Source organism: Emydura macquarii, unplaced genomic scaffold, assembly GCF_026122565.2.
Source record: "Emydura macquarii macquarii isolate MOO-44397 ecotype Brisbane River unplaced genomic scaffold, CSIRO-AGI_Emac_v2 contig_383, whole genome shotgun sequence".
Lineage (NCBI taxonomy): Eukaryota > Metazoa > Chordata > Testudines > Chelidae > Emydura > Emydura macquarii.
In genome coordinates, this window is record NW_027130520.1 from 2,282,410 (window position 1) to 2,296,467 (window position 14,058).

Consider the following 14,058-nt stretch of genomic DNA (forward strand, 5'->3'; position numbering starts at 1 on the left):
ACTACTTATGTTTACCTCCAAAAGTTAAGGCATATTGTAATGGGCTAAAACTGGTTATGGTTGCTCAGGGTTGGGGAGGCCGGGGGGAGGGGGGAGACAATGTAATTCAGGGTTCAAATGAAGGAATACAAAATAATAGTGCATTTTGCATAAATTGTTTTAAAAGTATTTCTCCAATACTTAGTGTACTCACTGGTATAATTAGGGAAAATCATTCTGAGCATCAATTTTGTTATGTTTGGATCCCTGGAAGTTACTTGCATTCAGAGAGAAACCAGCAGACAGAGACACAAGGAGAGAGAAACATACACAGAGAGGGTTTTATTTCAATTACTCTAAAACCAGCCAGAACTGGCTGAACTATACCATAATATTCCAGCTCTATTTCCAGAGCAACAAGCTAGGCTCTGTTGCTAGGGCAACAGCTAGGGAGGACACAAAATACAAGCTACAGAAAGCTAGGCAGGACACAAAATATACAACAAATTCAGTGTTCTCAAGAGTCCTGAAAGAGTCCAAAAATGTTTGAGTTGCAGGAGTCAAATTATGGAGATCACTAGCTCTTGATCATGCTATGCATGAAAACCACCATTAACCACCAAGCCCATCTAACATCTCTAGCTCTCAGACTAATTTTTTTTCATTACAAGAGATGATGATCAAGACATCACGACTTTTGTATCTAATTAAAAAGGCGGTTTTGTTTTTTGTAAGGCCTTTTGAATTGTACCTATGTGGGCGTTCACCAGTAGCAACTAGGCTGCGCTGGTGCTACAGATTTCTTTACACCAAAGCCCCACCAGAGCATGTTATTTTTTTAGAGCAAGGGTTTTCAACCTTTGCAGACTACTGTATCCCTTTCAAGAGGCTGATTTGTCTTGCATACCCCAAGTTCCACCTCACTTAAAAACTACTTGCTTACAAAATCAGATGTAAAAATACAAGTGTGTCTCAGAGCACACTATTACTGAAAAATTGCTTACTTTCTCATTTTTACCATGTAATTATAAAATAAATGAATTGGGATATAAATACTGTACTTCCATTTCAGTGTGACACTTACTGTAGAATAGTACACAGAGCAGCACAAATGAGTCATTGTCAGTATGCACTTTTAGTTTGCACAGTATACACTTTGCTAGTCCTTTCTATGTAGCCTGTTGTAAAACTAGGCAAATATCTTCATGAGTTGATGTACCCCCTGGAAGACCTCTGTGTACCCGCTAGGCCTGGTTGACAACCACTATTTTACAGTATCTGGCACATTAGGATTTAGACAATCGTTACCATTCAATTCAGTCAGTGACACCATAAATCAAACTTTCCATGTGTGTACATGCCAGCTTCCCCTAGAGAACACTTAGTGGTTGCACCAACCAACTATAAGCAGTATCTGATTAATGGGAAACCAGCTTCATATATTATTTTAATCCACTAGTGAAAAGAATGTAAAAAGTGTAGCTTTAACATGATTTCTGGGTCGTGGAGGAAGTTTACTTTTTTCCTTGTTAGTTTAAAATATCTGCATCCAGCCAAATCTGACCCTGGCAATTTCTGATTCTGAAAAGACCAATAGTGTACCAGTAGTGTGTTGCAAGTCTGATCTGAGGGGCAATAGCAGAGCTGCATGGGGAAGCTTGCCCGCTGCCTGTTTTTACTATGTCTGGCTCAAATCTAGACAGTCTCACTTTATGGAGCATTAAAAAGAACTACCAAAAAAAACAAACAAACAACCTTTTGATTCTGTAGCTCCCCAATCTCTGTATATATACTTACAAACTCCCTAGCATACCATACATATATTGTTATTTACAGTTTATATTGCAATGACCTTTGCTCTGGTTTCAGAAAATGTCAGCAAGTGAAGGAAAAGTAGATTGTAAAAATCTATTTGTATTGTAAAAGGCATTGTACTGTGTGAAGATAAAAATGCTTAAGGTCTGGATTCAGTTCATATTCAATATACAAACATATTCAATATTTGCCTAGTAGAATAATTTATAATACAAACAGACATAGGTTTCTTGGGTCCTTGAACTTTATATGGATCTTATGTAAACTGGTAATAGTTTTATATGCAGCAAGATGATTGCAGTATTACCTGAAATGGAAGAGAATAGCCATCATTTTGCCGATGTTTGAATATTCTGCCTCTTAAAAGGTGAAAGGGGGTAGAGGTTGGAGTTACTATTTCTCTATGATTCCCTCTTAACTCTTGTCTTCCAGAGTCTGACACAAGATACTGAAACAGGTTTTGAAACACAGCTGAAAATTGAATAAATGTTAAGTCACCTTAAAACAAAGGAAATAGTATCTTACTATTGTGTCCAATCCTTTTTAACTCTGTTGTGGGCATTTGCTTTTGGACACTGTACTCAAGTTAAGAATAAACCTTATAGAATGACAGGAGGCGTCATAATTTAAATTTAATAAGAAAGTAAAAAGTATCTCACCTTTGTAAACTGCTCCTGTCTCTTAAACACACACTGGAAATCTGTGGAATCATCTCCACAACTTTCTTGGTTGGCTCAGAAATGCTGCTTTTATAATCTGAATGGGTCTCCTTTTGCTGCAATAGCTCCCGTTTGGCATATTCTTTGAGTCTCTTGTACAGCATGCGCAGGCCCTGTGCAGTACGAGGAGGGCGATCTACTCCCATGGCATTGTAATTATCGGCTATGATATCCCAGCATTTGTTTTTTTCCACTATTACTGAATGCTTATTGGTATGTTCTTCAAGAATTTTAACATACGGCTTCACAAGCTTTAGCAAATCAAGCTTGTCAGATAAGGTAAAATGACAAGATCTAGCATTCCCAACCATTGTTATCTCTGAATTAAGGAGGGAGTTTCTGAAATCACCATGCAGTCAGTCCCTAGCTCTGCTCAGCTCTTTTTCACAAACAGAAAAAGATCAGGCTTGTTGTGTATTTTGTGTCTTGCCTAATTGCCTAGGTTGCCGTAGCAACAGAGCTTAGCTTGTTGCCATAGCAATAGAGTTAGACTGTTAGGGGATAGCTCAGCCAGTCCTGGCTGGTTTTAGTGTTAGTTCAATAAAGATGCTCCCTGTGTTGCATCTCTCTGTGTTCCTGTACTGTTTTCTCTCTCTTTGAATACAAGCAATTAAAAAAGATTCCACATAACAAAAGCGGTGACAGAGGATGGGATCGACCTCTGCTGCACTGGCAAAAAAAAAAAGTATAAGAAAAAAACCCTTTTTGCTGTTTTGGGGGGCTCGGCTGTTTACACTGACGGTTCCAACTGAAACTAAAACAGGCTCTGCTTTGTTCTAACCTAAGTGAAGCAGACAGACTGGGCAGGGGGAAGAAACAAAAGCAGTGCTAGTGAATGTAAATCACCAGCAATTGTGTGTGAACGACCCCAACACACACGAATAAAAGACAAAGAGAAAAGGGGGGGGGGAAAAAGAGAGGCAGCTTACGGGGCCCCTGGGACCTTTTAATGAGACTCTAGAGAAATGGAACTCACATACTGAGCGTTTTCAGCTTTTTGTTATTGCAAATGAAAATACAGATGCAAAGAAGATGCCCATTTTCTTAAGTGTTGTAGGAGCTAAAACTTCTATTTTATTGCACAGTTTAGTGCACCCTGATAAGCCAGAGACAAAAATCTTACAGTGACTGTGAAAATCCTGGAGGCACATTTTTCTCCAAAACTGCTGATAATTGCAGAGACTTAGGTTCCACAAAAGGAATCAAGAAGGTAGAACAATTGTGCAATTTGTAGCAGCTCTGAAGGAGCTTGCTGAGCACTGTGAATTTAATGATGTGTTAAATGACACCCTATGTGATAGGTTAGTGTGTGGTCTGCACAATGAAGCAATTGAGAAGCACCTATTGACAGACTCCTAGCTCATCTGGCAGAAGGCCATTGAAATTGCAATCTCTATAGAATTGGTCGCAAAGGAAGCCTAATAGCTCAGTGCATCGACCAGAGTGCATAAGATGTCACAAGAACCTCCCAAAAGACAGTGGGGAGCCGGGAATGTTACCGCTGTGGAAAGCCGCATCACCATGCATTGGAATGCTGGTGTAAAGACCTAATGTGTTGACAGTGTGGAAAAATGGACACATTACTTTTCTTTGCAGGCACACTCAAAGAGTCAAACAGAACAGGCAAATAGTAGAAAAAGAAGTCTGCTGTCTGGTGGACCAAAAAGGAAAATCTGCATGCAGTAGAGCAGACTCAGGATGATCAAAGTGACACCCAGTCAGAAAAAGTGCCACTCGATGTCTTGTTCAGGGCAGTTGGCTCACATGAATCCATATGTCGGAAGGTAGACCTGCACATATGGAACTGGACTCCGACGTAGCAGTTTCGCTGGTTTCAGACACTGTGTATAAGGAGAAGCTAAAGCATCTCCCACTTAAGCTGACAAAAATTGTTCTGAAGACATACACTGGAGAAGCCATACCCATGTTGGGCACTACTGATGTTAAGGTGGAGCTCAATGGACAGACTGCTAAATTGCCCAGCCTTAATGGGAAGGTCATGGCTTAGGAAGATCCAGCTGAACTGGGCAGAAGTGCACAGGATGGCTAAAGAAGAAACAGGCCTGACAGCTGTATTAAAGAAACATGCTGCTGTTTTTGGAAAGGACATGGAAAATATGAAGAGAATCACTGTGAAATTGGACATTAAGCCTGACAGCCAACCAAAATGTCTGAAAGTCAGAATGGTGTCATATGCCATCAGCCCAAAAATTGAAGTGGATCTGGAGTTCCTGGTCAAAAATGAAGTCCTAGTATCAGTTACCCACAGCCAATGAGCAACCACACTTGTTTCAGTATTGAAGAAAGATGGCTCCATTCAGATTTGTGGGGATTTTAAGGTCACTGTTAACCCAGTGTTGTGTGCAGGGCAATACCCTCTTTGCTGGCTTGGCTGGTGGACAAAAATTCAGCAAGACTGATCTGAGTCAGGCATATTTACAGATGCACGTCAATGAGAAGTCCCAAGAGCTCTTGACTGTTGTGACACAAAGGGCTGTACCGATTATGTTGCTTGTCCTTTGGAATAACGTCTGCTCCAGCTTTGTTCCAGAGGGCTATGGACCAGATCTTGAGTGGCTTGCCAGGAGTCCACTGCTATCTTGATGACATCCTGGTCACTGGCAAGAACAAGGATGATCACCTTAAGAACTTGGAGGCTGCCCTACAAAGACTGGAAGAGTATGGTCTATGAGTCTGCAAAGACAAATGTGAATTCTTCCAGCCCTCTGTTGAATATTTGGGACATATCATAGATGCTACTAGCCTTCGTAAGGCTCCTGCAAAAAGTCAAGGATATTGTGGAAGCTCCACCTCCTCAAAACGTAAGCCAACTTCACTCTTTTTTAGGGCTATTGAATTATTATGGAAAGTTTATTCCACAGTTAGCAACACTACTAAAACCACTACATGAACTCCTTGACAGAAGGTGGTCTGGAAGTGGACTGAAACCTGTGATGTTGCATTTAACAAGGCTAAACGCACATTGCTAAATTCAGACGTGCTGACACATTTTGATCCATCCTTACCTCTACAGTTGGCCTGCAATGTCTTCCGTTACGGAGTGGGAGCAGTCATGTCACATATTATGCCTTCGGGAGAGGAGAGACCCGCTGCTTTTGCCTCACGCACCTTAAGCAAACCAGAAAATAACTATGCCCAAATCAAACATGAAGCACTGGGAATCGTTTTTGGAATTTGGAAATTTCACCAGTACCTGTTTGGATGGAAGTTCACGCTTCTCATTGACCATCGACCTCTAACATCAACTTTTGGACCATGCACAGGCATTCCACCATTGGCTGCTAGTCGTATGTAATGATGGACATTGTTGCTTTCCGCACACACACACGAGATCAAATATTGGAAATCCACTCTGCACTGCAATGCAGATGGTCTCTCAAGGCTGCCTTTACCAATTAAACATCAAGATATTGGCCAGAAAGAAATCTTCATCTTTGAACAGGTAGAGAACAACACACCCATCACTGCTACTCAAGTAAAGAAGGCAACTTGCGTTGAGCCAGTACTGTCCCAAGTTATTGACCTAGTGATACATGGAACATCTCTACGGGACTCTCAAGTCTTACCTGACCTTCTTCCCTACATGTCCAGGAGGATGGAGCTATCAATCCATTCTGGTTGCTTGTTGTGGGGGATGCACATCATTATTCCACCACTACTGAGATCACAGATGTTAGAACAGCTACATTCAGGTCACTCTGGAATAGTGCGCATGAAAGAAATGGCACGAAGCTATTTTTGGTGGCCTGACCTGGATAGTGCCACTGAAGAGAAGGCAAGAGCTTGTACTTCCATGACAAGTGTGAGGAACTTGCCTCAGCTGGTGCCCCTACACCCATGGCACTGGCCTGAAAACCCGTGACAGTGTTTTCACGTTGATTTTGCTGGCCCATTTCAAGGAAGCATGTTCTTGGTTTTTGTAGACACCTACTCTAAATAGCCAGAGGTCTCTGTAATGCTGTCCACTACTGCTGAAAGCACTATCCACGGACTGTGTGAAATCTTTAGTCATTTCCGTCTGCCAGAAAAACCTGTGAGCAACAACGGACCGCAGTTTGTCTCTCAGGAGTTTGAAAATGTTATGAAAGCAAATGGGATACATCACATCACTTCAGCACCGTTATCATCCATCCACCAATGGATTAGCTGAAAGGTTTGTGCAAACCATGAAACAAGCTTCAAGATCTGCAAGGGGACATTCGTCCATTCAAAAACGTCTAGACACCTTCTTACTATCCTACAGAAACACACCTCATGCTAAAAAAAAAAGCGTCCCTGGTCTTTCTAATGATGGGACAATAGCTGCGCACTTGCTTTGATCTGCTGAAACCCACCAAAGCACAACAAGTTGTGCAATGTCAACAGAAAACCAAGTCATCAGACGTGCACACAGAGCAAAAGACCAAACCTTTAGTCCTGGACAGCCTGTCCTAGCTCAGAACTATGCTTCTGGAGCTAAATGGGTCCCTGCTACAGTCATCGCCGAGACAGGAGCTGTTTCCTACACTGTCCAGACAGCAGATGATCTCACCTGGCAGCGGCATGTAGATCAGTTGTTGCCAGGTCATACATGTCCCAACGACACATCTCCAGTTGAACTGCCCGACCTCACCAAGAGAGGTGAGATATCAAGGCAAGAGTCACCCGTTCCTGACTCCCCTTCTCCATCCACCTCTGCAGCAGATACAGCCCCTCCCATTCAAGTAGATATAACATCCTCACCTGTTCGAGCTATGAGTCCTGAGCCCATTGTTAGACCCTCACCAATAATACCTTCCGGTGCAAGAACACCAGAAGTCTGCCATAATCCACCTAGAGAGAAAAGGCCTCCTCAACGGCTGGATCTTTAGCTAGGGAAACCCACGTTACGGGGCAGAATAATCCTCGCAGTTTAGCTGGGAAATAAGGCAATCTACCCTCATTTTTTAGTATAGTGATTGTTCTGTTAAATGAGCGTTTTGATTAGGGGGGAGGAATATGTTGTGTATATTGTGCCTTTCTGAATTGCCTAGCTTGCTGTAGCAACAGAGCGTGGCTTCTTGCCATAGCAATAGTTAAACTATTAGGGGATAACTGTTACTTCAATAAAGACGCTCCTTGTGTTGCATCTCTGTTCCAGTGCTAGTTTCTCGCTCTCTGAATACAAGCAATTAAAAAGGATTCAACATAACAAGGCTTAACTAGGCTAGTCTAATTTAGACCCACACATACAAGGGAGGGTTTATTAAAATTCCTTCAGATTAAGCTGACACAGGTTCAGGAAATCTGCTTGAGACAAGCCTGACCTACATAAGGCTTCAGGCTGAATACAGGAAGCAAAATACACTTTAGTGTGAAGAGACCAGACATACACAGGGTTTAAAAACAGAAAGGTTTAAAGATAAGCACGTTACCCAGCTGAAAAATACCTAATTTACAATGAATAACAAGCTCTCACGCAGATCTTTAGCTGAAAAACTGAAAGTGCCCTGAGACTTTAAATTTAATGTCAAAAAAGCAACAATTGTTTTGTATAATTTATTGACTGTTGAAATGAAGCACAACAGCAGAAGAAGAAATAAAAATGAGGGAGATAAGTGTGGCAAATGTAGAGAGATCCCTAACAGAGCCCCTGATCACTGTTCCCCAGCTGCTGTTAGCTCTTACAGTATTTGCATAATGCTAGTCCTACTGTCAATCAGGAATTGCATATTATCCTCTAGCTAGTTAGGTTACACTCAGACTCAGACTTCACAGTAAAGCTAAGCTTCTCCTGCATTTTGCAGTCTGCTTTAACTACCTACCATAAGCGTTTTAAAGAAACAGTCTTTGTTAATGATAAGAACATTTATCTAAAGCACAACAAAAAAGAGATATACATGAACACTGAATTGTCCTTTAGCTTCTATCTGCAGCTGTGCCCTGCTAAAACATGCCTGCCCTGTAATGTGTATGTCATCAACATTCAGTCTGCAGCGCCTAAGAAATGGCATGATCTAACTCCCAGTCTGCATGTAATAAAGGTTCCATTCAATCATGACAGATTTACTGAGTGTATTACAGTGTGTGGATACTGGGATTTTCATACTATCCACCAGGAAACAATCTACTTTTATGATAATACTTCTTGGCATTCTATCAGTGTCAAATATTTTTATTAACAAGATATGCATGCTGTACCAGTGCTAATCTTGTATATCTCATTTTTTAAAAAATCTAACTTTAAACTGTCTTGTTTAAAAATACATATACACGGTTTTAAACATCCAAAGTCTACATTAAACCAACAAAATCTGAGAAACACAAGAATGTATAAGGCTAAAGGAAAATAATGGTTCCACTTAAATAGGAGGTTTGTGGAGGGTTACTGCTACAGTGCTGAGCCAAGTTTGAAAAAGGAAGTCCATGACTGAAAGAGTCCCCAGTTTGCAAACAAGCTTGAATTGAAGGGATAGTGGTAACAGCTTCTCAAGCTTAACATGTTCAGCTTTGAAAAAGGGAGGCTGACAAGGGGAGTGAAGGAGAAGAAATCTAACTATAGTTAAAAGTATCTAAAGGCAATAAAGACAGATCTAGGTTGGAGTGTGCTCATTTGCCTGGGACTGCATTCAAACCGAGATTTATAAAGTTTCTTAAAGGTTTTCAGCCGATTGTAGATGGAACTTGAGAAACAAAACACTAATCTGGAGTATGAGCACTTGGTAAAAACATGGCTTTTTATGCTTAGTCTGCCCTCTTTTCCCCATGCTTTGCTCTTTGCTTGTAGTAACGTCTAGCGTGGAAGATTGAGCTGTTCTCCTTTCTTCTTCATTCTTGGATTTATTATTTTTAGTACTCTCCTGTTCTGGAATAATTGCAACAGAAAATGGGCATTTGCTTCATGTATTTTAAACAGCTGCTATGGACAACTATACATATCACCTGGCAAACAGGGTACTGAGGTGTGACAATATCGTCTACATCTTTCTTACCCCGTAAGATTCAGCAGATACGATTCAGCAGTGCACAATCTCTTAGGATTTTGGGAATGAAAGATCTAAGATTGTGTTACTTTATCACTTTGCTGGCTAGTATGGTTGTACATAGATCATCATCATCTACTGAGTGTACTCACTTCTGTCATTTTAGAGAGCTATCACTACAGTGGCTTAATTTAGGTAAGTATCTGTGGGAGCCAGTGTCCAAATTCAGGGACGGAATTAGGGGCAGGCCTGGGGTGCCAGACTTGGGGGGTGCAGGGCTTGGGCTGCTGTTTTTGTTGTTAGCAACAAAAAGGAAAAATAGACTGTTTGAAGTAATATGGTTCAGGTATTCCGTAGTGTAGGTGGATTCATTTTTCACTAGCCTCATAAAACGTTCTGGACCTTTGTAGAATCTCAGGTAATTTTCCTGACTTTCTGAAAACTACATTTTCCTCAAACCTCCTAGAATGTTGTCACCCATGCCCTCGTGAGCATATAAAGGGCACAGCATCAGTCAGTGAGATAAGAACGAAGTAAAGTGAGAGCCCAGCTGTGATACTGTGTAATTGTGAAAGTATACTTGTGTTTTAAGACTTGGAGTGTAAATAGCGACTAATAAAGAACATATTTAATGAGACGCCAGAGATATCGATCGAACCGTTATCTATGCAACAATGTAAAAGAAATACTGTTATTTCTTTTGCCAATGAGAGAATGACATCGAGTGCTATTTTATCGCTTGAAAATGCCATTGGCCCATCCTTGGATATCTCTGACGCTGGATGTTAATCCTAGTCCTTTTGAACTGATGGACTAGGGTTAACATTCTAAGACTGTCACCTACTGTAACACTATTTAATACTGGTCCACCCAATCTTGGTGCACAGTTCTATTTCTTGGTGTTAGTACATTTCAGTTATTCTTAAAATTAATAAGTTTCTATAAGCTTAGAGGAAACTTTTTTTTTTATTTGCTTATATATGTCATGAATAAATACAGAGTTACAGATCCTAGCGTGTAAATTTATCATGTTATATGACAGGGATAAATCATGTATCAAAGTCGTCATACAGGCTACAAATTCAATAAAAAAAATAAGGTATTCAAAAGTTAAACAAATCGGGAGGGGGGGGAGGAGGAGGACGACGAACAGCAAAGACACTCCTCCGGCCGGGGCACCATTTGGTCTAGGGCCGGCCCTGTCTGAATTACAATTAATTGCAATGTCTTATAATTAATTTTTTTTAAAAAACTTGTAAAAATGAGGCCGATTCCCTACAGTTTTTAAAAAGCCCTGATCACCAATATAAGGCCTACTCAGTATTTGGATGGGAGACCACCACAGAAAGACAAAGAAATGTCCCTGGAGTTGTGTTGGATTCAGCACTTAGCACTCTTCCCTTTTAGGGTACGTCTATGTGACAAGCAGAAACCCCCAGCAGTGAATCTCACAGGTATCACACTATGGCACTAAAAATAGCTGTGTAGATGTTCAGGCCCAGGCTGGAGCTCAGGCTCTGAAGCCTAGATGGTACCTACCTTATAATGTTTAGCCCAATGGTTGAAGCACTTATTTGGGATATGGGAGATCCAGGCTCAATTCCCTCCTGTCTGCTAAAAGGCAAGAAAGGATTTGAACAGGGCTCTCCTGTTCTCCCTCTTTGGCATAGAGAGAGACAAGGTGAACCCAAGTCTCCCACATCCCAGGTAAGTGCACCAACCACTGGGTTAAATGTTATTAAGTAGACACCACTACTACATTACCACCTCTTCCAACTTTTTGTGTGAGCTGAGGCAGGCGTCTTACTCATTCCCATAAGAAGCGGCTTAGGCATCTAAGTCACCTGACTGCAGGTAGCAGGTTCCTGTTTGTGGATGGCAAGCAGAGATAATTCTCTCTCTGCAACCTGGACTTAGGTGTCCGTCTCAGAGAGGGGCGGGGTAAAGTACACATCCCTCATCAGCATCTCCCATTGGCTAATTTAGACGGCTCCTCACTTAGAGTGATGGCTTTTGTGGATCACATTGTAAGGTACCTATCTTGCCCGATATATTATTTAGGGACCCTAGCTCAGCTTGTGGATCACAGTGTTGCTCCTGTGATTTTCTAGGTGCCTATAAGTTAGGCACTGTGATGCTCAGTGTTGCCATAAGTCCTTTTGTGGATCCCAACCAAAGTTATTACGTAGCAGAGATCTGAGAGGCTTGCTGTGGATAACAAACAACTTCAGCTGCTAATAAAGATTCAAAATGCATGTTGTGAAGTTAGCAAGATCGGTCAAGAACCCTGAATGGGGTCAGATTGCTTATTAGGGATGTGTGAGAAGATTCAGTAGCTGAGGGGGAATATGAAAGGAGATATGAAAGTTGGGTGGGTGTCAAGTCACTTGCTGTGAGTATTTGGGCACTTTCATTGGGTTGCAGGAAGATTCAGCTGTGTGATATACAGTAGAACCTCAGAGTTATGAACACCAGACTTACGACCTGACCAATCAACCACACACTTAATTTGGAACCGGAAGTACACAATCAGGCACCAGCAGAGACCCCCCCCCCCTCCCAAAAAAAGCAAATGTAGTACACTTCTGTGTTAAACTTAAACTACTGAAAAAAGAAAGGGAAAGCGGCATTTTTCCTCTGAATAAAGTTTCAAAGCTGTATTAAATCAATGTTCACTTATAAACTTTTGAAAAAACAACCAAAACGTTTTGTTCAGAGTTACGAACAACCCCCATTCCCGATGTGTTCGTAACTCTGAAGTTCTGCTCTACATAGGAATGAAGCCACACATCCTGAAAAGGTCTGTTTAATGATGCAAGTCACCAGGAGTATATCTCACTGGTGATCCACTTTCTGTGCTGACTCTCCACTGAATAGATGGGACTGGACCTATCTCCCTGCAGAGACCCGTTCTCTATCTACAGCCATGACCACCCATAAACTATGTCTACTGAAATAAGGACATCATTGAACATGAGGCGGCTTATGAGTGCAGGTGACAATTTTCACAGGAACTGAACCTTGCTTATGGAACTTCCTCCCACAAGGGAACAGAATCATTTTGGCACTAGCCACTTTTAGAATTAGATGTAGAACTCGCATAATCAGATTAGCTTTTCCTAAACAGTTATACACACATACAGAAAATTAGTAAAGCTATTTTTCCTACAGGCTGGAGCAGTAGAAAGAAATGTTATTTGTTTTTCAATACCTGGCAGGCATTCTGATAGTATAGTGATAGAGGCCAAGTAGATTTGATGGGAAGCAAGTTGGGGACCTGGTCAGAGGCATACATTGTGAGTGATCAGATTGTTGGATGATGGTGGAACTGATTGCTGAAGAAGTTGGGTATAGTCACTGCCACAGAGTGGCTGGCCCTAGGTAACTGGGCAAGGTGATAGACTGAGGCTTGGGTTCGCACTTGGCTCAGGTGAGGGAGCAGGAGCACAAGCCCTTCAGAAGGAATTAGGAGGCACTGAAGAAGTGTACTTCTAGAAGGAGGTTGCCTGAACTGGATAGGCTGATAGGGTGCTGAAGGGAATAGACAGTTGCACTTGCTTAGGGATTCAGGATAGGACTTCTAGAGAGGGTGGGAGGAAATCACCCCTCCCCTCCCCCCACTGAGTTAAAAGGGCAGAATGGACTGCTGAGCCCATCACACAGATGCCCCTATCAAACTGAGAAAGGCCCAGCATGCACTTGTTAGACATCTGTTTTGGTTCTGTTTGACAGTATTGTCAATGAACTAGATCCCAAAGGGGATGTTTGACTTGCAAAAGCATCTGGAAGTTTTTGAGAACCCCAAGAGGCAGTGGCAGGGTTTGATACCAGCTGAGATAAAATGCTGTTTCTCTCATGCTTATAGTAGTTAAAATTGGATTTTGTAGCTACGATAGGGTTAGGCTGCTTGTCATGGAGTGCGCATGTGAGGTATTGCTATCAGAAAAGTCCTGGATACCTCCTAAACCTTCTTGTGACTGAAAGTGAATTCAGCAGCTGTGTAAGAGGATTTGGGGGTATTTGCAGTTAGGGAGAGATGCAAATACTTCATTAACTCGGCATATAGAACATCTCTCTGACAATAGGCACAATCCTGACTACCAAAAAAGTTATTTCATGGGAATTGTAGAGGGCTTTGCACATATGCAGGAAGGTCATGATAGCTGCAGTGGGAGGATTCAACAGCTGGAGGTCGTTTGGGGCTCTAGAATGGTAAGAAGCAGGGTTTGGCAACTGTAAAAGTTGCTCTTCCACGGGTTGCAGTGGAATTGGATGAGCTGGATGGTCAGGGCACTTGTCAAGGATTGCAGGAAGGTTCAACAGCTCTGAACTTGAGGCTTGTGAGATATGATAGGAGGGCGTGGAAACTAGGAGAGTCAAATTGCATGTTAAAAAGCTGTGAAAGGTTTTAGCACTTGGACATGGGAGTTATGGTGCTTATAAGGAAGAACTTTCTTTAAGGATTAGAGCTTGCCTTCTGCGACTGATGGGCATTTTACAACATGTTTGCAGTGGTTTGGCTACAGTCTTTCATTACCATCCTCTTCTCTTCCACAGTCTTCTTTCCCTTTATTGCCATCTTC

The 14,058-nt window shown here is 41.7% G+C and overlaps 2 protein-coding genes across 8 annotated transcripts in view; both read right to left on the reverse strand.

Annotated features, from left to right (window-relative positions):
* Positions 1–2,969, reverse strand: part of LOC137145656 (fibrinogen silencer-binding protein-like) — a 30,875-nt gene extending 27,906 nt beyond the window's left edge. The window contains exon 1 of the mRNA XM_067536539.1: positions 2,454–2,969. Coding sequence (XP_067392640.1) covers positions 2,454–2,824 — 371 coding nt within the window. The 5' untranslated portion in view covers positions 2,825–2,969. The remainder of the gene's footprint in view (positions 1–2,453) is intronic.
* Positions 1–14,058, reverse strand: part of LOC137145697 (DNA repair and recombination protein RAD54B-like) — an 85,000-nt gene that overhangs the window by 49,469 nt on the left and 21,473 nt on the right. The window lies entirely within an intron of this gene.